The sequence below is a fragment of the Patagioenas fasciata genome, chromosome 1, assembly GCF_037038585.1.
Source record: "Patagioenas fasciata isolate bPatFas1 chromosome 1, bPatFas1.hap1, whole genome shotgun sequence".
In the NCBI taxonomy this organism is placed as follows: Eukaryota; Metazoa; Chordata; class Aves; order Columbiformes; family Columbidae; genus Patagioenas; species Patagioenas fasciata.
In genome coordinates, this window is record NC_092520.1 from 211,470,058 (window position 1) to 211,494,026 (window position 23,969).

Genomic DNA, 23,969 nt, shown 5'->3' on the forward strand with positions numbered 1-23,969 from the left:
CTTTCTCAGCATGGAACAACTAATAAACTATAACAATAAATTGTTTTGGGTGATTGAAAGGCAGCTTGTACTTCTTGCTATTGATCGAATCTTTGAAAAATCAAATGTTTATTTTCTGTTACCCACACATTTTAACAAAAGGTATCACAAACTCAGCAATGCATTGCAGGAAGTTTTATTCTAAAGACCTGTGCTGAAGCTCACATCACACACGTAATATCACAACTGACCTTTAAAATGCAGGAGAAGAATAAAAATATTTGGGCAAAAGCAACTCCAGCAACCATGTCTACAAAATAGATAATGGAAACAATTAATAGATTTGTACATTCTTGTACCATGGCCAGGAACCCAAGAGTGAGAAAATGTGTTTTGCCAGAAGTCTGCTGTGTAAGAGTCATCCTGCACAATGCAACGTGCCATTGTATGTATCTTCATACAGGTGTCTCCATGTGAGCTGGTCACTGGGGTAATGAGAGGGGTCTAGAGAGACTCGGCTATCAAACGCAGGTGTCCACCCAGGCTGAATAGCTGTCCAGACCTCATGAACAGTATCAACTAGATCTTCAGTGACTCTACTGGGAGTTCAGACTCACATGGAAACACCTACAGATTGATCTGGTTGCCTAAATATAGGTATGATCTGAGACACCCAGGAGTGTCAGGACCACCTACATAGGGCTGGAAGCTACAACATAGGACCTATGGGAGGCCTGTCCTCCTCTACACTCCTAGCTGGAAGACAAGCCTGCAGAATTGCCCCCATGTGTTATACACCTACTATAAGCGAGCCAGATTCCAGCCTCAGAAGTCACCAAGACCTTGAAGAATCTACTACTCACCTTGCTGAAGGAACCTGACAAAAACGTTTCCTGCTGTCCTAATACAAAATAATTCCTTGAGGTTAAATTTAAGCTTTTTTTTTTGGTTGCAATGACAAATAAAAACCAGTAACAGGTCAGAAGATTATGCACAGGTACTGCTCAGTGCCCCAAAACAGCCCTTGTCTTAGACAGTTTTGGAAGTAGATATAAGGCAAGGGTGAGAGTGCAAGGAGGTGGTAAAATGGTACAGATCTGCCTCTCAGTGAACACCTTAGCACTGCAGCTACCTACACATTCTCTAGATTACTTTTTATCTTTTCTGTAGGAATAACAGCATGGCAGGGCAAATATGTGCTCATCTATGGAATATAAAGGCATCTGAGCAAAGACTTCAGGAGTCCAGCGAGCACCAGCTCCACCAGTCATTTCCAGGTCTCTAATTCTCTAATTATTTTCCCTTCCAATCTTTCTGCAGAAAAAAATCAGGAAAGATATTCTTTAACTAGATTTTACTTTTAAAGCTGCAGGGTGGAGTGGTGCTTTCCCAGGGCCTGGGCTCTGGCACTGCTGCTGCATAAATGGTTTTAGGGTTTTTGCCAAAAAACAAAACTGGTTCTTCTACCTTGCCAACAGGGTCCACCTTCTCATGTCTTCCTAACACAGCCCCTTCAGCCACCTGAGGGGTTGGAATAGATGAGCACTGCTGAAGGACTTGGGAGTTCTGGTCAACAACATGTCAACCATGAGTCACTAATGTGCCCTTGTGGCCAAGAAGGTCAATGGTACCTGGGGCGCGTTAGGAAAAGTGTGGCCAGCAGGTCAGAGAGGTTGTTCCTCTCCCTCTGCTCTGCCATGGTGAGGTCAAATCTGGAGTTTTGTGTCCAATTCTGGGCTCCCCAGTTCAAGAAGGACAAGAAATTACTGGAGGAGTCCAGCAGAGGGACACAAAGATGCTGAGGGGTCTGGAGCATTTTTGTGATGAGGAGAGACTGAGAGAGCTGGGGCTGTTGAGCTGGAGAAGAGAAGCTGAGAGGGGATCTCATCAATGGTTATAAATATCTCCAGGGTGGGTGTCAGAGGATGGACCAGACTCTGTTCAGTGGTGTACAAGGACAGGATGAGGGGCAACGGGCACAGACTGAAGCACAGGAGGGTCCATCTGAACATGAGGAGAAACTTCTTTCCTTTGAGGTGCCAGAGCCTGGCCCAGGCTGCCCAGAGAGGTTGTGGAGTCTCCTTCTCTGGAGACATTCAAACCCGCCTGGACACCTTCCTGTGTGATCTGCTCTGGTGACCCTGCGTTAGCAGGTGGGTTGGACTGGATGATCTCCAGAGGTCCCTTCCAACCCCAACCAGTGTGTGAGCTTTGAAGGTCCCTCCCAACCCAAACTATTCCGTGGTTCCATGATGTACCACCTGCAGGCACAGGGTAGGTGCCAGGACCTGGCTGTGCAATGTCCTAGAAGTCCAGCAGCACCAAAAGCTCCCAGATCTTCAGAGAGGCTCCTGGTGACAATGTCACCGTAGGTGTCCCCAGGAAACCTCCCACCTCCTCAGGGAAGCTGGTGGCAGCACCACTGCGAGATGATGAGAAAGCTGATTTTGTTCGGCAGGTGTGGGGCAGGGGGTGGGTATCAGAAACACCCTGCTTCAGCATTTCCAGACTGAAATTCTCAGAATTTCCATTTTAAGGGGAATTTGGAAACTCTTGGGGTTTTGTTCTGATTCAGACTGAAACCACAGTTTGAAATGACAAAATTTCCTGTGCACAAGAAGCCCTGTTTTCCAGCTCGCTCTGCTCAAAACCAAAGGTTTCTCTCTCCTCCAATTCTTTGCGTTTTTGTGCTGCTCAATCTCCCTCAGTCTTTGGTAAAGTTCTAATTTAAGGCACATTAGGACGAAAATAACAAAATGGAAGGTTTTTATACTTTCCTTTTCAGCCTTAGCTCACAGTGCACAGTAAAATGAAGATAATTCTATATAATTCTATGTTCATTTTACGGATTGGAAATGGCGGCACTGAGGTGACTTTGTAAACTGGTCTTGGTCCTGGTCCAGTGCTCTGAACACTCAGAGTAAGATCTCAAAGTCCCAGGAGTAAATTACTGTTTACCAATTTGTTAAAACAAGCCATCGTTTACTGAACTAAGAAAATGTGAGTAGGTTACTCAAAAAGAGATCAGATTCAGGCAACGTACCTGCTGAAAGAGTTGCAGTCGTGCAATTTGTCAGAAACAGAGTGCGAATTTACATTATAAGTACTTTACAGAAGCCAATGTGATACTTTGAAAGCAAACATTAGTTCATAGCAGGCAACCTGGCATCTTGGATCTGAAAATATTCATCTCACTGATATCATTATGGCAGGTGGAAAAGGAAAAAGGTGTTCCTGGCAAATATCTTGGGAGTTGTGTAAAATCATACAGACAAGGCATAAAGCCTTTCAGTGTGAACTCAGCATGTGCAGTGTTAACTCGGAACATGTTTTTCCTCTTCCCTCTCTTTCCCACTTTAAAATCTTATTAATTCCTCCACACCAGATCTAAAATCCCAATTTTCCTTCTGGCTGAAGGTTTCCTCCAAGCCCAGTTTATGGCTGGTCTGACAGAAGCTTTTGTCTTCCCCATCTACTCATTTCCCGTCTCTATGCAAATATGTTCAACAATCCAGTTGTTTAGGTGATGTCGTTCCCCTTTTATAAGCTCTCAACAGACTTTTCTGCTGTGTCAAGCCTTTAGTTCATATATTCAGTGTTCATCCCACTCTGCATTTTGCTCTAGGAGTTGCTGACCACGATTTTAGCCCTTTGATCCCAGAAAGGACACTGAAGATCAGACAGGAGATGCTGCAGAGCTGCAAAGGGCCATGATTCATTGTTCCTCCATTTAACTGGCTAACAATAATATTTTGCATACTCGCATGTGAAAATAGAGATGATGTTTGTTTTTCAATAAACTGAACATTCCTCTCTTCTTGTAGCTCCCAGCAAGATAAAGGAGTTAGGTTAATGCAAATGGTATTCTTTTTTTTTCATTTTCACAGAATCACAGAATCCCAGAATGTCAGGGGTTGGAAGGGACCTGGAAAGCTCATCCAGTGCAATCCCCCCATGGAGCAGGAACACCCAGCTGAGGTTCCACAGGAAGGTGTCCAGGTGGGTTTGAATGTCTGCAGAGAAGGAGACTCCACAACCTCCCTGGGCAGCCTGGGCCAGTGTCTGTCACCCTCACTGAGAAGAAGTTTCTTCTCAAATTTAAGTGGACCCTTTTGTGTTCCACTTTTTGTAGATCTGCATTTAACTGAAGAGAGGGAATTCCCAGTAGGACCTCCTGTGATAGTCAGGAAGGACCCTCACGGCTTTGAGCCCCATTTACCAGAAAAGAGCCTGTCCCTGCAGGTTGAGATGAAGAGATGTGCGCTCCCCTGGGACACACAGCCAGGAGATCAGATTGGAAATGTCACAAAAAAGCACGTGTTTCGGTCAGAACCATGCACCTCAAATCCTGGGGTCAGTTTTGGGCCCCTCATGACAAGAAAGCCCTTGAGGTGCTGGAGTGACTTGAGAGAAGGGAACGGAGCTGGAGAAGGGGCTGGAGCACAAGTGTGATGGGAGCGGCTGAGGGACCTGGGGGGTTCAACTGGAGAACAGGAGCTGAGGGGAGACCTTCTGATCTCTGAACTGCCTGAAAGGAGCTTGGAGCCAGGGGAGGTTGGGCTCTGCTTCCAAGGAACAAGCGCCAGGAGCAGAGGAAACGGCCTCAAGTTGCACCAGAGGAGGTTTAGATTGGATCTTGGGAACAATTTCTTCCCAGAAAGGGTTGTCAGGCATTGGAACAGGCTGCCCAGGGCAGTGGTGGAGTCACCATCACTGCAGGGGTTTAAAAGACACATAGATGAGGTTCTTAGGGACATGGTTTAGTGCCAGTGTTGGGTTAATGGTTGGACTCAAAGATCTGGAGTGTCTTTTCCAACCAAAATGATTCTATAATTCTGTGATTTACTGGCTACACAAAAGAGATGACAGGGAAATCCAATAGCCTCGGTGTCTTCGACCCAGCAGGTGGAGATGACATCTCCTTTGCCCAGGAGATGGCAAAGCCCCAGTAAGGTGCTCCCAGCCTACCTTCCCCATGTGTTAGCCAGAGGCGATCCTGGAGAACTTTACAAATAAGCATGCTGCAAAATGTTACAGCTACTCAATATCTGGATGTATCAAAGCCATTTTGCCCAACTGCTTTCTCAGGCCAGATGATGCCACTCTTCTGATTTTCCTGTTTCCTTCTTTTTTGTGGGGAGGAGCAGGGGGGACAGGATGTGACAACGTTGTTCAGTTCAAAGAACTCGAACCATCCGTGTTCTTGGAAAAGGACTAAACAACCTTCATGATCCAGCCCTTTGCAGTGCAGTGAGCTTAGCCAGTGGCAGGGCCCTCAGCGAGCTGCAAGTCCGTTCAGGCAACTCAAGCGGGTGATGCAATAAACCACAGGTTAATGGGATTAGCTCAGCATCCCTTTGCATCTCCTGGGCAAAATCATGTTTCCTTTCTGTCTAAAACCCCAGTCACCCACTAGTGCCCAAAGCTCTCCCCAAAGACAGACAGACACAGAGCAAACTGTGTATTTACCTTCTCGTCTCAGCGTAGTTGTCTCTTCCAGGCGGACAGAGGAGTTTCCCACCCCACCAGGGGCACGAGCGTGATGCACAGCTACGGGCTCACCAAAGGGCTGTGTCCTTATTCTCTGTTCATAACCAGGAGCAGCAGAAACCAGAGTAAATTACGTATGAAGGCTACCCGGGAGGATGCTCCTGGAGCTGGGGACCATGAGGCAGCATCTCTGCTCAGCTTCAAGCTGGGGTGCTGTGTGAAGCACCCCTTGATATCTGCTGGAAGGCAGCCTCCAAACTGATTCTTTTTGGGTTGTTTTTGTACTTCCCATGCATTTTTCACCTGCTTGCTGTGGAGGGGAGGGCATTTCTGGGTACTGCCAGGGGAAAAGGTTCTGGGGTGAACCCAGGGAGCTGGTGGAGGGGTGACTCACGGGGATGGTCAGGGAGTGGGGGATTCCAGCAGAGCCTGGGACGTGGGGGTGGCAGTGGTGAGGATGAGTGTGGTTTCAGGCCCCATAAGGCATGAGAAGGTGGTTGAGCGAGTCAGAAGATGCTCCATGAGCAAGCCCAGAGGTGCCTGCAGAGGTCCCTCAACCTGTAATAGCACTGATGGTTCCACCCATCAGTGATTTTGTCAGCGTTTGAACCAAGGACGAAAAATCCATCAGGGCAGGGGACCTGAGACCTAGAGACAACAGGAATAGAAGTCCATGATGCTACCAGGCACTGCCCTGGTATTATCCTGTGGTGGGATCTGGTTGCTCAGGTGTCCAGAGTCACAGGAGATGCCCTTAGGGAACTTCCCTGGCCTCTGGCTGCTGGCCCAGGTGGGTGCAGGTGTCTCCAGCACCCTGCAGCAGCTCAGCCAGCCCCACTGGATGTCTTACATACCTCTGCACAACTCAAGTGGCTCAGGATCTCTCTATTTGTGGAGCTGAACTGTGCTCGGGTCTCTGCTGGCTGCAATCAGAGCTCAGACACCCAGCGCACATGGAGACACCTGCAAGTAGGTGTCTGACTTTGCACCTGAGTCCCACCCCATGTTTCTGTGCAGCCTCCAAAGAGGTTTGTCCTGGGTGAGTGACGAGACCCAGGAGGCTGATGAACCACTCCTGAGCTGAGAAGTTCAGGCTCAAGCTGGTATCTCTGAAGTGAGACCATTTGTGTGAGCCATTTGCACCATGATCCACTTTGTTCATGTACATTCATAGGAAAAGTAACCAGTGTCTGACGGTGACACTTTTGTAGGTGTTATGGCATCTTCAGACTGGATTTGGACAGCCTACCTCCTGCTAGGATGCTCTAGTTACTAAGGGCATTACCAGTAGTCAAAATTTCAGTGGGAAGAAACTTCTGATTTATATATAAGGTGAAGCTATGATACAGCGTTGTAGCAAATTGTAAACTATTCAGGACCTAAATTATATAGCATACATTGATCTTTTACACCCATTGAATATATTTCACAAAATCAGTTATACATAAATCTGCAGAAAAGGCGCTGAGACAGAGCAGAGAATGGAAATATCCCACCCGTGTATCACAGAAATTTATCTTTGACTGATCAAAGCCTGCTCTATGCCTGCTGCCCAAGCCTGGCAGTCTGGTACCTCAGCTCCTTCTCTCGAGGTGTATGGTCCAAAAGCAAGCAAACAAAAATCTGCTAATAAATTTACGTAAGCAATGTCTTTGTGTAAGTTTAGGGATTGGGAGCCTAGTGATTTATGTAAGTTCAGGGATCAGGAGCCTAATGATTTATGTAAGTTATTTCCTTCCTTCTCCTTGTTTTACCTATCTGCAGACTTCAAGAGAGCTGGGATGTTCCTCCTATGCTTAGTTGTCTTCCCTCTTTCCACCTTCCTCCCTCCCTTTATGCTTTGCTGTGTTCATTGTCTCGGTTGGGCATAATTCTTACAGACTCTCAGCAATCCTCTTTGCTTTCCTTGTGCCAGGATGAATCACTGAATTGCTGAGATTGGGAGGGACATCTTGAGATCCTCTAGTCAGGTTGTCCAGGACCACGTCCAATTGGGTTTTGAGTTTCTCCAAAGATAGAGACTCCAGCTTCTCAGGGCAACCTGAACAACCCTAGGCTCACACCCTTCCTGAGGAGGTCAGGGACAAGTCAGCACCACATTATCAGTGACGTCTAAAGAGGAGAGGAAGGAACTATGATCTGTAAATGGGCATGGAGAAAAAGGGGGAAAAGGCAAAGCTCTCTCATCTCAGTGACCAGCTCTGATTTCCTTGCCCATGGACTGCTATCCAACCGGCCCTCCAGAGCATCCAGGGCAAAGACTCCTTCCTCAGAGGTCCCTCCAAGGGTGGGCAGAAAAGCAAACCAGCTGGAGGTTCTGCTGACCTCTTTCTCCCTTTTATTAGAGAAGGTGCTCTGAGAGACAGAGCTGGAAAACCGCTAGAGAAGGAAGGAGGACAGACACTGTGTAGGGCATGTGGTGAAAGCTCCTGAGCCTTTTACATCTGGGAAGTGAAGTGGGGCTTATTCCCGGGGACAGTCACTGTTAAACAGAGAAACCTGCTTCCTCCCATAGAGCTGGGTCAATACATCCTCCAGCTCCCCCAGCGTGAGGAGCTGGACCTCATTCTTGTCATTCTCAGCAATGACTGCCCAAGACTTCCTGTGGTGGGTGTCCACCTCACAGCAGGCACTTGACCAGAGGTAACTGGGTATATTAACCCTCCCATTGGCGATATAGTCATTCCCAGGCACAGCACCCACAACGACATAGGTGGTGTTACATCCCTCGGTCTTGCTCATCATCGTTTTCTGCTCGTAGTTGTTCCAGGCGCCGCCGTTGAGTTTCTCATTCTGGGGAACTATGTTGGTGAGGGTGAAGGTGGCTGTCCTGCTGCTGGAGTCGGAGTGCTGGCCGCTGGGGTTCAAATGGCCACGGTTCAAGTCTGTCAGGTTCTTGTAGTCTTGGAGGACGGCCTGGCTCTCACTGATCTGATCTAAGCTGAGGTCGAAATTATTTAAGAGGGTCCGCTCTTTTTCCATAGTTTTGGGATAAGTCGGACCCATCAGCTTGATAGGTGAAGACAAGAAAAAGCTGTTAGTATTGAGGATGGGAGCAATCATAAAAAGCATAGAATAACAGAATAGTTTGGGTGGGAAGAGAAATTCATAGGTCATCCAGTCCAACCCCTGCCATGAGCAGGGACATCTTCACCCCGATCAGGTTGCTCAGAGCCCTGTTCATCCTGGCCTGGGATGTCTCCAGGGATGGGGCAATGTAGCAGGTTTCCCTGGAGCAAAAGTCCTTGGGTGCTGAGCACCCGTTTTTTGTCATCTCAGTGTATGAAAATGCATGAATCAGGCAGAAATCATAAAGCTGCTCCTCCTCGACAAACACGAGAGAGAAAAAAATATATAAAGCTCAGAATTTGACTGCTCTCGATTTGACTTGTGACCTTTAAAATCCAGCCTGAGCTGGGAGTGTGGGTGGACACATGAGACAATGAGCATTTTCCACTCTCAGGTTTGAAAGGTGACTTTGGCGAGACATCTCCCCTGTCACATCTGGTTCTCGTTCCTCCCTTCTTCACATCTTACATCTACCCAGAGCTCTCCCCTGTTCCTCCCACCCCAATTAATCACATCCAACTTTCATCACCTGCATCTAATCACATTGTCATCAGCCCTGGTCTTTGCTCCGTTCAGCCCCATTTCCACAGTCTCTATGAAAGGTTTTCCTGCCTATTTTTAATGCAATCTGTCAGCACCCTAGAGTTTTACAAGCTTAGAGAAAACAAGTGGACAGATATCCTCGTTGAAGGATGGGTGCTTTAGGGAGTCCTTGATGGTGGAAAGGATGGGAAGAGAATGAGGAGAAGAGCCGTGGAGCCCACAGGGAGATGTGTTGGGCTATAGCTCATTGTGAGGATGAAACCTTTTTGCTCAGTAAGCAAAAATACCTCAACGCAAGTGGGATCTGTTACTGCAGTACTAATAATGTGTCTCAGAGCTGATCTGAGCAAGGGAGCACAGATATGTTCCTTCTGCAGCATCACTGAAAATAAGTTAGAAATGATCAGCCTTTTAAGGGAGCTCAAAATCCCCCAAGAGACTTACGGAACCAAAATACTGTGAAAAGACCTCTGAAGACAATTAAAAAAAGCATGGATTTTGCAGATGGCCTGGATACATGGTCCAGGGAAGAAAAGACAGAAGTTTTTGTTCCCTCTAAATCTGGAAGCTGCAGGTGCAACACCGAATTAGTTGCTTGAGTCCATGTGAGTAAACGTGCATTTTTTTTAATAACTATAACATTTTTCTTTTCTTATTTAAGGAAACATATTTAGCTTTCCTCTGGAACAGGGCATATGGCTGTCTTCTACGGCTCATTTTCACCTAAATTCCCTATTGCTAATGTATCCCTAGCAATCACTTGAATTTCCTCTTCTTCTGTTCCATAATTTGCATGGTCTGAGGTTTGTCAGAAGGATGTTTGGGAGGACTCTATAGTTTGCAGAGGTCCATGTGTCTGGTGGACCCTTCTGACCCAAGCCTAAGGCAATGGCAGGATGGGGCAAGTGCCGGTGGATGGAGAACACGCACTTCTGGCTTGGCTGATACCAGTCCTACTCACTTTCCACTGCCTGAAATATCACTCAATAAACTCACCCAGTGTTAACCTAACCCTCTCATCACTGAGTGCCTCTGCATAGACTTTTTCACTGGGTCATCTCACCCAATTCTGAGTTTCTCTCATGCCATTTTAAAAGCCAGATTCACTCTTTAACTGGGAGCAAATAAGTTGTCAGGAATGTAAGACAGCTCAGGGTGAAGATAAGAGCCCAGCACAGTTGGTCCCTCAAATTTAACTGCCATTGGATGTCTTTTCCCCATCGTTCAGTCCCCCACCACAGCATGGGACAGAGAAGGGGGGGTCATTTGACTTAATGTAACGTAAATTAATGTAACGTAATGTAATGTAATTTGACTTAATACTCCTGTGAGGTCAATGCATAAAAGTGGGCACTTTTAGGATATGACTCATTCTCCTGCTGATGTCTCAGATGCATTGGAGGCCCCGTGTGGTGAAGGTGTTTGAAGTTAGATGAGACGAATCCCATCCAGCGAGTCCATTTGCATGTGCGTGGGGGTGGGAGGAAAAAGAAGCGTGTGGTTAAATGCTGTAGTTCATCTTTTAGTGACTGGAGGGTGACGTGCAATGAGAGAAGACACTTACCTGGGGCTCAACCAGCCACGTGTTGGGTCTTGTGCCAGATGCGGGTTCGTAGAGGTAAGCAGAATACACGGGGATCCGCCTGTTCCTGTCGTACAGGGTGGCAAAGTAATAGTGGTTCTGGTAGTGCTGGCAGATCCAGGCTGGGTTCTCTGGCTCCAGGGCTTCATTTGGGGGGGTTTCCCGGAAGAAAAACTGAGGACATGAATGTTCAAAGGATGTCACCACCTCGCTGCGTCCCAGCCAGAAGCAGCTTGCTGAGACCTGCAGCAGTAGCAGAAGCATCACGGGGAGGATTTCAAGTGAAGAGCTCTTGCTCACCTGGAGGGAAAATGAGGAGAGACATTCAACTTGGAGAATGCTCATCATGGCCTCGAGTCATTTCTGTGCTTGTGGAACATGGATGTTAGAAGAAGGGGGCTATGAGAGACCAAGAAGGGAACAACTTTCTGCCCTCCTGGATATGGAAAAATCAACAGGGAAATAAGGATGACATTTAAAATAAGTTTCAGATGCCTGGAGTCAGTAGCAGTGGGAGACTTTGGCCTGTCTAAGGAGGGATCCAAACCCACCCTGTGTCTAATCAGCTCACACAGCAAAGTCTTCTTGGAGCTGCGGCATGGTGTTGGGATAAGGACACCTTTTCCAGCCGATTTATGTTTGGCAAGAGCTCAGTTTTTGCATTGGCACTGGAGAAAAAAGCCTGAAGCAACCAGGGGTTGGGAGCCCCTACATCTCGCTCCCTTCTGCTCTGAGGACCTTTCCACTGCAGAGGACCTGTAGCTGGGCACATACTCTGCTCAGCCACCTGCGGTGCTGAGCTGGGCTTTAGTCTCATGGAGGATTAGGAAAGGAAATAGCAGCGATGCTTCCTACACATCTCTAATCCCATCCATGTCCACACAGACATGCAGCTCTTCCACAACTCCTCTGTGCTCACAGCAGGGTTAATGTCCCCCAAAGTTAGGTCAGGTGTTTAACACAAAGTGGTCCAGCTTAAGGTCCTGACACTGAGACATCGGGAGGTGTTTGTCCTGCTACTCAGCTTGCATTTTAGGGTTGTTGAACCCCAAACAATGCATTTACGGACAGAATTTACAGGCCAAGCAGATGGCAGCAGCAAGCAGGAGGGATGACACCTCTATCTCATCAGCACGGTGGCTGCTGCTACAGCAGTGCAGATACCAAGGGGCTGATCCACATCTTTAGCTTTGCTCATTGTTCTTCCTGTACAATAAAAAGCACTTGTACAGGAATTTCTATTTCTTTAACAGAAACAGGTCCTATTTTGTCTTTCTTAGGCACTGACATGCTTTTCAACAGCCAGCAAGATCTTTATTTTCAGAGAAAGCTGCTTACAAATTCCCTGGGATGCCTGAAATGCTACAGGGTGCTTTATTTTCTTTCAGATGCACCGTGGGCTTGGGGATAGAAATGACATTTCCATTTTCATTGCTAGACACTTGACAGACCGGTTTTAAAATAATTAGCATTTTAAAAAAGGCAGGAAGGACAAGCAGCTAACAGGACTCATGGGAGAGAAAGCTGTCGTGGCATCTAAAGCACAAAACCCACCTTTGGCTGGGCAAGTGTCTGACCTGAAGGCTACTGGGGGCTTGAAAAGTCACCTTGCACATTTGCTCTTTTCTTATTCTCTTCCCTGACCCTCATCTATTAATTTCCATGGGATTCAGGATACTGAGCTAGATACACCCTTGCTCTGACTCAAGACATCTGGTCCTTTGTCTCATTACTAGCACTGGATCAATAATGTGGTGATCAGTAAGCTGAAAACTGAGAAAAGCGAACCACAAGAAGTCGTTTATTACAGTACTCCCCAGAGTATGACCACATCTGGCAGAAAACTTACTGAAAAGTCCTTCTTTTGCATCACCACACCCCACAAGCTTAAAATATATCCAACTATCTTAATATCAGATATATAGAAACCAACCTACCGTGTGAAAGAGCGGCACATAAATGTTTTATTCACAGCCCACAGCCCCAAAGCTGTCGAGGACTTTCAAATGTCTCTGCTACAGTCTGGCAGTGACCTTAGGGTGGTTTATATATGCTTTCTAAGAAGGCAGAGTTGTTAGATTTCTCAAGGGGTTAAAGTAAGTTTGTCCAGGAGTGGAGCCAGGACCTGCATTATTCCAGAGGTCTTTTGCAAGGTCATGGGTGGAGGTATGGTACTCGATAAGTTCCCCCCTTCCCTTATTCAACAGTTTTATGCGAATTTTGCAGGTGACTTGGCACCTGAAAGGTGTTTTATGGCTTTTCTGATAACCTTGAATCAAGTCTTCCCTACATTTGTGAGCCAGACTCTGTCAGCAGGCCAAAATAAGACCTTGGATCTACTCTTACCCAAGATTGCACATGCCAGAGGGTACAAGCCCAACTCCGATCTGCTTGGTGCATTCTGTAATCAACAGGCAGTAATTCATTAGATGATCATAGAATCATTCTGGTCGGAAGAGACTCTCAAGGTCATCAAGTCCAACAATTAACCCAACACTGTAGCTAAACCATGTCCCTAAGAGCCTCATCTACGCATGTTTTAAACCACTCCAGGGATGGTGACTCCATCACTGCCCTGGGCAGCCTGTTCCAATGGTGTTGGCTCTTAGGCCAAGATCTTGCTGGATCCTAGGGAATAACTCATTCTCAAAGAGATCTCCAAGGCAGGAGAAATTCCAATCATCAAGATGAACAATTAAAACCAAACAAAGACAGAAAGTGTTTTTGTTCAATTAGACATCTCAGTTCACCACCAGGCATCTCCTTGTACATCTGTTCCCAAGGCTTGCCATGCGGATCGTTTCCCTGAAGAATCCCTGACCAGGTCCAACATGTGGCTGGGGCATCAGGAACACTGCCACCACTTCAGAGCATCCCACCACATTTGGTGACTTTTCTGGATAGGTTGCCAGCACTGCTGAGGGCTTCAGATCTAATGGGATCTTGGGCATCAGTTTCTGGGAGTATCAGTTCATAGTGGGGTAGTTTACTTCATTTAGGAACAGCATTCCTTCTTCCAGGTTTTGATCTGAGCATCATCAAAAGTGAATTTTTTCCTGGATCTCACCTGATTTTATTATTTTCTCAAAGACCAGGGATCAGCTCATGTGGTGACAGTTCCCCAGCTTCTCCCAGTCTCTTCTGCATCTGTCTCTCTCATGTTCTCCAGATGTTTACTTTCTGTCCTTGAGTTTTTTTTCTCAAGTCATTCCTTCTCTCCTTGTCCTCTATAATACAAAATGTTAAAGAGCTGCAAAATACATTGTATGTATAAAATCTCATTCTCTCCTTGGAAGAGGGACATTAGAGCTCAGCAACAGCAGCTCAACCTTCGCTGTATTTGTTCTGAAGGTAAAGGAAATACTTCAAAATAAATATTGCAGTCAGTGGTGATAAAGGAGCAAGAACTTACCTTGAAGCAGTCTCAGAACAAGCACCTGAACTGCCACTTTAATCTTTCCCCTGCAGAACTGGTCATCTGAGCCCTCAAGAGTCCCTCTGCAATATAAACCCTGTCATAATTCTGCTCCTTCTCATAATAGACGAAACTCACAGAAAAGAGAGGATTCCCATTGTTGTTATTCAGGGGAGATTTGTTCATGCCTGCCCAGAAATGGGGTGACATTTTCTGTTTGCTGTTTTCTTAGGATTTCTCCCAAGCTCGCCGACTTGCAGCATCACGTGTCGAAAGCAGATAACTGTGTCTGGTGATTTTCATTTCCTCATTCCCCACAGGGCACTGCTGCTGCTGTCACAGCACCTACACACATTTTTATGCCCAGCAAACCATCTCTGGTGGCATTAGACCGACCAGCCTGTCTCTGAGTACATACAGATACTCACAGTCTGCTCTTCAGCCTCTCAGGATATAATTAATATGATCAGGATACATATTTTCCCCTTGCCTGATCGCAAACACTTTGCAACAGCACTGATTTAACACCATCCTAAAGATCCTGGGGACACAACTCAGTCTCTTCTTGCTGCTTTACAGCCACTGCTGAGCCTGTGTTCCAATAGGATCCCAGTCTGCCCAGAAAGGAGGGTTGGTGGACACAGGTTTTCTGCCCTTAGGAGTGAGCAAAAGAGATTTGATGGGATGAATACAGAGAAAAAAGGTTGGGTAGGCTGTGTTGTCCTCAGAGAGCAGAGGGAATGGTCTCTGGATGGCTGGAGGAAAGATGCTGATTTCCTATATTATCAGTAGGGTGGAAATGGACCCAAAGGTTGTTAATTATTGTGGCCAAGAATCATCAGAAATGGGTATGACAAAAGTCAGGGACACCAAGAAGGGTCCCTTGCCCTGAGCTGCACACTGGGGCAGAGTTTAAAGCAACATTTTGAACAAATGTTCATTAAAAACTGCAGAGAGAATGAGTATTTTATCTTGAATCTTATAGAAATACAGAGCCCTAGTCTCCAGGCCACAGGCTGTGTGTCTTATCCTACATATCTCTGAACCCCAAGAGCTCCGTTTCTCTGATCTAGCAAATGCTCGCTCCTTCATCCCCGTCAAACCATCAGTGGGAAGCACTGGATTTCACACCTTGATCTCTGTCCTCACCCTCCAGGTCTGATCCTGCTATAGCACATTGTGCCAGTGCAAGAGCTCGGCTGTCGGAAGCTTGTCTCGAGGTGTTGGAGCAATGGGATCCTAGCTCAAAGCAGCATTTGCTGGACACTTCTGAAGAAGAATAGCAAAGTGCTGAGCTTGATGTCCAGGCAATCCTTGTTGGTCCTCTGCTTTTAACCCAGTAAAGTATCAGGTCGTGTTTGGAGTGCTGTCGCTCACAAAAAACCATTCTATAAAGAGAACAGGCAGTCAACAAGAAGTTTCTTATTTTTTTTTTTTTTTCAAAAAAGACTTAAAATACCCACAGTGAAACAGTAAGCAGCCCCAGCAGATACCAGCAGCACAATCAGTACCCAGCTGTGATATCAAAAATGCAATGGAAATATAGATCAAGATTCCAAAAGGCCTGATGGTGAAAATCCCACACAAAGCAATTCGCCGCAAGCCAACCTTGGATAACAAGAAGTTTTTCCGTGTAACTTGCTTCAAAACACAAGCTAACCTGGGTTAACTCATGCAGTGGACCAGTGAAACTGTTTAAAATCCCCGTGTGGGCACTTTTCTTTTGGAAGTGGAGGAAAATTAGTCCAATTTAGTTGTGAACAAATGACCACTGCGAACGAAGCTGAAGTCTTCCACTTGTTCAGAGTTTTAACTGATCTGGACGAAATTTTGTGAGCGTATCCACAAAATTTACTGTGTCTAAAATATAGGTAACAGTCCTGGAATACTGTGACAAGTTGGTGAAATAACCAGGAGAATGAACCTCTCATCCTGGTCTAGGAGGTCATGCTTTGCATTTCGCTGATTTTTATAAAGACTCTGCTCTAATGCTTAATACCTGGCACTATTCTGCCTTCCAGGTCAGTGTAGGCAGTGCCCACGTGTTGTCCAGAGCTGGGCACTTTCTGGATGGAGAGGAAATGTGGCTGATATTGAACGAGTTCTGCTGGCCAACTCCCACGTGGTCTGTCCTGTAAGACAAACTTCCATTTCTTCAACTTGTAAAGGTCAGAGATGGAAAAATCCTATTGGATTCTCTGATATTCTCCTAGCTGGGTGCCCAGAGATTTGTAGATGAAGGACTTCCAATGTTTTTTCCACATCATGGTTGAAAAGGAAAAGGACTTGCAGGACTTTTCTAGGGAAAGTGTATCAAAGTCCAGGTCTGGCTTCTTCAGTAAGATGTTCTCCTGATGTCTACCTCAGTTTTCTTTCTATCAGATGTTAACAACCCCAGTCCAACCTCCTGCTCACAGCAGGGAGAATTATGAGGCAGCCATCCAAATGCAGGGAAATACAAATAGCTCTTATAATTAGTGCAGGGAAAAGAGGATTTTGAACCAGGAGTGTCAGAGGGGGGCACTATTTCTACTGCAGAAAAAGAGGTGCCACAAAAGCCTTCTCTTGAGTCTTTGGTCCCCGTGGAAGAAGCAAATGAATCGCCAAAGAGATGCTAAGCAGATTGAGCAGTGCAGGTCTTCAGGAAGGAGCAAATCACAGCAGCAGAAGCCAAATGGGCATGAGAAACCAAAATGTAAGGAAGAGAAACATCGCTTGGATATGTGAATCGAGGAGATGTATGTTGTTCTGGGCTGTTATCCTGAGAGGGCAGCAAAGATCCTGGTATCCGATGGCCATGGGCGGGACATGAAGATGTTTGGAGACTGGATATGACCCATGTGTCACCTCTTTTTGGGAGATGCTCTGCTAATGCAAGCGAGGGCAGACTGGCCATGCAGGCACCCCAGGACCAGCACACTCTTCTGTGACAACCAGGATGCTGAGACATGAATGTATCACCCTCCCCCTATGGCAGGTATGTTCAAGTGAGCATGAGCTTCAAATGAGGGTTGAAAAACTGATTGTGGTGCCCAGCAGAGGCAGCAGCTCCTTCTCCCGTCCCTCCACAGTGCCCAAGGAGTGGTCTCAAAGCAGCTCTCCATTAAGAAATATGACCCATCTCCCATGTGAACAACACAACCCTTGTCCAAGGCCATGTAAATCGTATCACACTTATGAAGAAGATTCCAGAAAGAGGTAAGGACGTGAAATATTTACTAGGCTGCCTAATCCTTTCAAGGAGAACAGGTGTGTATTACTGGTTTTAAACTATTTACCTTGAGCTGTTCTTCTACACAACAACCTGAATGCTGACTTATTGCAGTCCTTGAATTTTGGAGTCAAATGTGTTCAATCCATCCTTTCCCCTCAAGGATCAAGCAGTGTTTTTAAGGTATTAGAGTTCAGGTGAAAGAGCTGGCATGTGATTTGATAACTTCAGTTATACCCGCTCCACGAGACTGTGTGCCATGGTCCCTGGGCACGCAGAGCAGGTAACACTTAGGTGATGGTGATGTGTCCTTGTCACCTGCGAAGCATCATCCTGGCACAAATACTCACCAGCCGAGAGCTGCTTGGTTGCCTGTGGTTACTTTCACTCTTTTGGTTTCGTTGAGCTTCGGAGACTAAAAATTAGTCCGTTATTTTCGCTTCCTGATCCTCACGCAGCAGCACGGGCTCTGCTGGGGAGGGTTAGGCAACAACTGAAACCCCTCACCACAGACACACACCAGGAATTCTGTGGGTCAGGTGTTGATGGATTAAGAGATAACAGTGAGGAAACCCCAGGACATTCGCCTGGCAGCAGAGGTAAAATACAGGTGGGTAAAAGATGTAATATTGATGTAGAAGGAAAATAAGAATGCTGTATTTGTACCTATCTCATGACACGTGGAAATCTTACAATAATCTTACACAAAAATCTCACAAAGGAAAAAAATAACAGATCCCCACCCCCCAAATCTCTCTCTATAGGATTCATTCATCCTAACCCAGGCATTTGAAAAACAGATTTCCAAACCTGCCCTTTATAGTAATTGGAGAGAAAAACATGTCTTCAGAGATGCGTTCATGTTAGCCCAAATTAAGCAAATGTAAAATGCAAAACTGTGAATAGTTCAAATTAAAGTGTTTATTTCTTTGTTGCGTATAAAGGCAGCCAAAGCTCATAGCTTGGTCACAGATGTCTGACTTTAAGATACTTAAAAACCCTGCACAGTCAATCCACCCCCTCTCTTGGTGACTCTGGTTTTGGGGTGTATCTGGATAAGCATTGGAGGCCAAGTCACACCACCACTGGGGTCATGTCTCCAGGTTTTGAAGCAGCTCTTTCCCATGTACCCAGATATAAGCTCATTTCATGCACCGTGGTGTGAAAATCAGCAGAGAACCTCTGCCTCTTAACACCTTTTGTGGACCAGAAGTGGTTGAAGATGCAGTGGAGGTTATGTCAGACAGACGGGTTTCCCCACGGAAAAAAAATGGTTTGCTCAACGTTCAAGAAACCCAACCCCATGACTCAGGGTGGGGAGGGCTGGCTTCTTGCTGATTTTATGGTGCTGCACTAAAAAGGGTGAGTATTGAATCAAGAGGGAAATCCTGCCAGTGAGGTCAGGGCTGGGCTGTCAGGGTGGAGGAGATGTGTGTTCGTGAGAAGAAAAGGAGGGACCATGTACATTTGGGTGTCAAGAGCATGGACCGGACTCCTTTCAGTGGTGTCCAATGACAGGATGAAGGGCAACGGGCACAGACTGAAGCGCAGGAGGTTCCATCTGAATATGAGGAGAAACTTCTTTACTTAGAGGTGCCAGAGCCCTGGACCAGGCTGCCCAGAGAGGCTGTGGAGTCTCCTTCTCTGGAGACATTCAAACCCACCTGGACACCTTCCTGTGTGATCTGCTCTGGTGACCCTGCGTTAGCAGGTGGGTTGGACTGGATGATCTCCAGAGGTCCCTTCAACCAGTCTGTGATTTTGTGTGATTCTGGGTCAGTAAGCACGGATCACTCCTGACTAAACCTTCCTAGCAATGTCTCCTCGGACAGCCTGGGTCATGAAAGATTAGAACAAAGAGGAGCTCTAGACAGATCTGGAATCTGTCTTTTTGTATTTTTCTGGGGCTCCTGAGACCCCTTTTGCCCATCCTTTGTTTTTGTTTTTTTTTTTTTTTCCCCTCAATGGCTCCTTCATTCAACCCAGCAGCACGGTGGCTTTGCTGCTATACCTGAAACACTCAACCCCAGCCTTCAGCACAGCCTGTCGTGATGATGCAGTGAGAAAATGCACTTTGCCTGCAAGCTTGGAGCACGTCCCATTGCCTCTCCTCCAGACTTTGCTCACCTTTACAGGCAGCAGGTCACTCACCTCCAGCAAGGTACAAACCTTAACTGGAGAAAAGCAGCAGCACCAAGCTGAGGCGCTGCTCTGGTTGACTTGTTGACAGCAAGGGAAATCAAAGGCCAGTAGGTTGGACTGGAAAATAACTCACACCCTGCAGTTGTTCCTCAGGTAAAATAGAAGCCCCAAGGCGTTAAAGCAACTCTGGAGCCTCAATTAGTGGGATTTCCTTCTTTCCACCACACAGTGACAGACACTTCTTCATGAGCTGTAGCAACACTAACAACTGTGCCTTGATTTCATGAACAGACTGGTCTGTATGGAAACTAATCCATGCTGTGGTTTCATCCAGGTATATTTTTAAGACGGTAAAATATCTTTACTTATTAATACAACCTGTTTATTAAGCCTCCTTCGATTTATCTTCCTGGTAGACATTTATATATTAGGTGCCAGATCTCACCATGCACATGGACTCCCAAACCCTGTTTAGACTTGGCTGCTATGAAGCTGCCATGAGGTTTGAGGTGATCAGAGTTGTGTGGCACATGTCTTAGGAAAACAGGTTGAGGGATTCAGGCTTGTTGAGTCTGGCAAAGGGAGGTTGAGGGACAGCCCAACAGCTCCTTAGAAGGGCAAAGATAACAAAGCCAAGCTTGTCGTGGTGGAGCCAGGCACAATAACAAAGTGCAGCAGCCACAGAGGTGCAGGTTGGACAGCAGGATAAAAAAATGTCTCCAGGCAGGTAGTACAGCGCTGCAACAGGTTGTTGGGAAATGACAAATGGTGAACTGGGGAGGTGAGTCAGGGATTAACTGGATGAAACCACAGCTAAACCAGTCTAGAGCTCACAGTGCTTCTGCCTCAAGCAGGAAGTTGAATTAGAGTCATCCAGCTGATGTTTGCAATTGACATTTCTATGACCCCATGGCAGATGCATCTCATGTCTTCTCCCCTCCTCCCCTGTGGCAACACGCTCAAGCTATTGTCTGGAAAATTACAATAGTAGATGGCCAACTTCTCTAAGAGTTGTACAATAAAGTATTTCTACAGCCCAAAGCCACAAAAACCCACACCACATACCTCAGCGAGCCAAGAGGAGGGCACGTTTCCAGATCGGTGGTTCAGACTGCTCTGGGGGATAGACACGAACCAGATGAGACCCCATCAGCTCATCTCCCCCACAAGAAGAGACTGATGATGTCCAACAGTCTCTGCACCAACTCGGTTCCCCTGCTAGACATGCAAAATTGCCCACTGTGAGAATTGCCCTTCAACCACTCCAGAGCGCCGGAATGGCCCTCTCTGCAATAAACACAGGCTGTGTTACTACACATTAATTATGCCACGGGTAATTAGCAGTTACATCAACATGAAGATTTCCAGTCAGTCTGGTGTCTCACTCGGTATGAAATGAGGATGTTGGTTGTGAGCGGAAATGTGTCAGACCAAACTCCAGAGGAAGAGGCTCACTGCTAATCAGGAAGAGCAGCCCCTTTGCTCAAGGGTTGTGCCTTGGTCGTCTCTGCCGGACTTGGCATCATCAGAACCCTGTGGATAGAATCACAGAATCATTCTGGTTGGAAGAAACTGTCAAGATCATCAAGTCCAACCATTAACCCAATACTGGCACTAAACCATGTCCCTAAGAACCTCGTCTATGTGTCTTTTAAACCTCTCCAGGGATGGTGACTTCTTGGCAATGCTTTTCATGAAGAAATACGTGGCATGGCAGGAAGACCCAGCTGTCCATGGTGGGCAACCCTGATCATCACTTCATGTCTGAAGATGTCAGCTCTCGTTGTTCAGTGCTCGCTGCCTCTAGCCAGAGGAGATGTGATAATGCTGCATCGTAGGAGGGTGCCAGATCCTGCTGCAATACAGACATTACCTTCTGTTCAAGAGACAGAAGTTATGATTTAAGAGAAAACCCTCTGGGATGCTGAAGCTGCCAGGAGAGACCTTATTCCTGTTAAGTATAATCTTAACTATGTGTTTTGTCATTTTATATTTTCGTGTCTTTCTTGCCACTACTGAAAAATCCTGTCTTCTAACAAAAGAGAACCTTCATTCATAAATCCTGCTCAGTGCCTATGCTCACTGGTTCCTGAATGTATTTGTGCTAAAAGGATTCAGACACAACGCTTAGGTTATGGGAAAGTGATAAAAACACTGGGTATTAAGTACTAAAATGTCATTTGGAGGCTGATCTTAGGAGAACATTCAACAAGCTAAGTTAGGATCTGTGTTTAAGGGAGGATGAGCAAACAGCCTGCTGTTCCCAGCTGTGGGGAGATTGTTTTCCTAGAGTGGAAAGGGAATATGAGTCAACTGCCCAAGCTGAGTGCATACAGTGGGATGCCAGCATGAGGCCCTATTTTGATTGCCTGAGACATAAGATGTTAATGTTTTTCAAGTGCATTTCAAGGATGTATATGTTAAAGACTGTGACTAAATCTCAAATCAACAAAGTCTGCACTCTGCTATCTGCTACTTAAAATTCGCACCTGGAATATAAACTGAAGGACCAGTGGGAACAGAGAGCTCAGATATGGAGGCCCAGCACTGCATCATGATGCAAGAAAATAGCCAAGAATCAAATCCTGGCCAGGAACCCTTCCCAGTTAAGCTGAATTCACAAGAAACTGGCCCTGGAAGCCAGACTAACACAGACAAATGATTGCAACACCCCCTCCTAGCTCGACCCATCAAAATGACTCAGCCTCCTAGATTTGCTCCTGGAGATCTGCTGATGGCTCAGCAGGATTCGTCCTGCTGAAGAGCTCATTCTCGGCACCCCCTTTAGAGCCACTAAAAGATAAATACACGTTTCCAGGGCACAGTTCACACCAGACAGATGAAGTGAATTATACTATAAAAGTGCTTATTTCTCTCTATAAGGGATCCTTGGGTGACAAGCTCTGATTCTTTACACCTCTAAGATTACACAAGATAAGTCCCACTTTACGTTGCTGTCTCTGTATACGTGATACCTATTTTATGTTACTTACTTAGCCAAAGCACAACATAAAAATACAAAAGCTATCTTTTCCCAAAGCCCTTTCCTTATGGACAGACCTGTGATGCAAACAGCCGCTCCTCATCCATTCTCATGATCTTGGTATGTCAATCCAGCAGGAGTTTCAAGGGCGTTTCATAAGCTTTTAGGAGGACCTGCTGCACTCACAGCACCTTTCCTGTGTGGCAGGATGCTCTCTTGGGAACACATCAGAAAAAATAATCAGTTTAGTGAGGAATAGGAGGGAAAGATGCACTTGATGCAATTCAGTCTTAATGTTCTTACATCCAGTTGTTTGATGTGGTTGGAAAAGCCAGCAGAGGATGAAGACCAGAGGTGGGTTTTTCTTACATCTTGGCAAGGCTGGCTGGGTTTAGGGTGGTGCTCTGCATGTTACACAAGTGCAAAACAGAAGGACTAAAGAGAATGCAGTGGAGGTGCCGAAGCTGGTGAGGGGCCAGAGCGCAAGTCTTATGAGGAATAGTTGAGGGAACTGGGGCCATTCAACCTGGAGAACAGGAGCTGAGGGGAGACCTTCTCGCTCTCTACAACTGCCTGAAAGGAGGTTGTAGCATGGAAGGTGTTGGTCTCTTCTCCCAAGTAGCAACTGATAGAACAAGAGGAAACAGCCTCAAGTTGCACCAGGAGATGTTTAGATTGGATACTAGGAAAAAATTCTTCCTGGAAAGGGTTTTCAGGTGTTGGAACAGGCTGCCCAGGGCAGTGGTGGAGTTGCCATCCCTGGAGGGGTTTTAAAGACATTTAGACAAGGTTCTTAGGGGCATGGTTTAGTGCTAGAGTTAGGTTATGGTTTGACTCAATGATCCTGAGGGTCTCTTCTAACTGAAATGATTCTATGATTTCAAAATAGCTGGTAGCACCAGAAAATCACCTAGCATGAAGATGACCTCATGCTAAACTAGCCATGGGCTGGCTGCACAATTGGGGTGCTTTAGAAGTGAAGTCAAAAGCTTTTTGTGCAGGTGACTTGCTCTGAGTCAGACCTCCTGCTAGACCAAGAGATAGCTTGTGGATGCAGTGGAGCTAGTCAAGAGTCAGCCTGTGCCTGCTCTAGGCTGAGTCTTGCCATTGTGAGGCTGCCTCACCCTGTAACACTCCCCTTTCAGCCCAAACAGGTGGCCTTAGAGGGATGAGCACAACCCAAAAGGACCAGTGATGTTTCCTTTGTGGTCTGAGTTTCTGCTGGAGATACCACTTCCTGGAACATGGCCATTGCCAATAGGATGCATGAAAAACTCCTGACTCTATGGATGCAGAATTCAATGCTTGTTTTCACTTACAGTGAAACATTTTACTTTATAGCATGTAGATAACAAGTTCACTATAAAAATATACCTGTGGCCATAAGAAGCAAGCAGGGAAATTTGAAATAGGTTATTTCCAGGAGTATGTCAACAAGATAAGGTGAGTCACAAACTGTAGTAAGCTGAACTCAGCATTTCCTTTGGTTTGTGGGTTTCTGCACTGACGTGGTTTTGAAAGTGTTGTCTATGGGTAGTGCTCGTCTTTCCAAGCA

The 23,969-nt window shown here is 46.3% G+C and overlaps 1 protein-coding gene across 1 annotated transcript; it reads right to left on the minus strand.

Annotated features, from left to right (window-relative positions):
• Positions 1-6,779: 6,779 nt before the first annotated feature.
• LOC136099463 (endonuclease domain-containing 1 protein-like) lies at positions 6,780-20,791 on the minus strand. The gene is made up of 3 exons (XM_065833704.2): positions 20,497-20,791; positions 10,646-10,963; positions 6,780-8,478 (listed from the first exon to the last, which is right to left on the minus strand). The coding sequence occupies exons 2-3, from the start codon at positions 10,925-10,927 to the stop codon at positions 7,933-7,935; spliced, it is 828 nt and encodes a 275-aa protein (XP_065689776.1). The 5' UTR covers positions 10,928-10,963; positions 20,497-20,791; the 3' UTR covers positions 6,780-7,932.
• Positions 20,792-23,969: the final 3,178 nt, after the last annotated feature.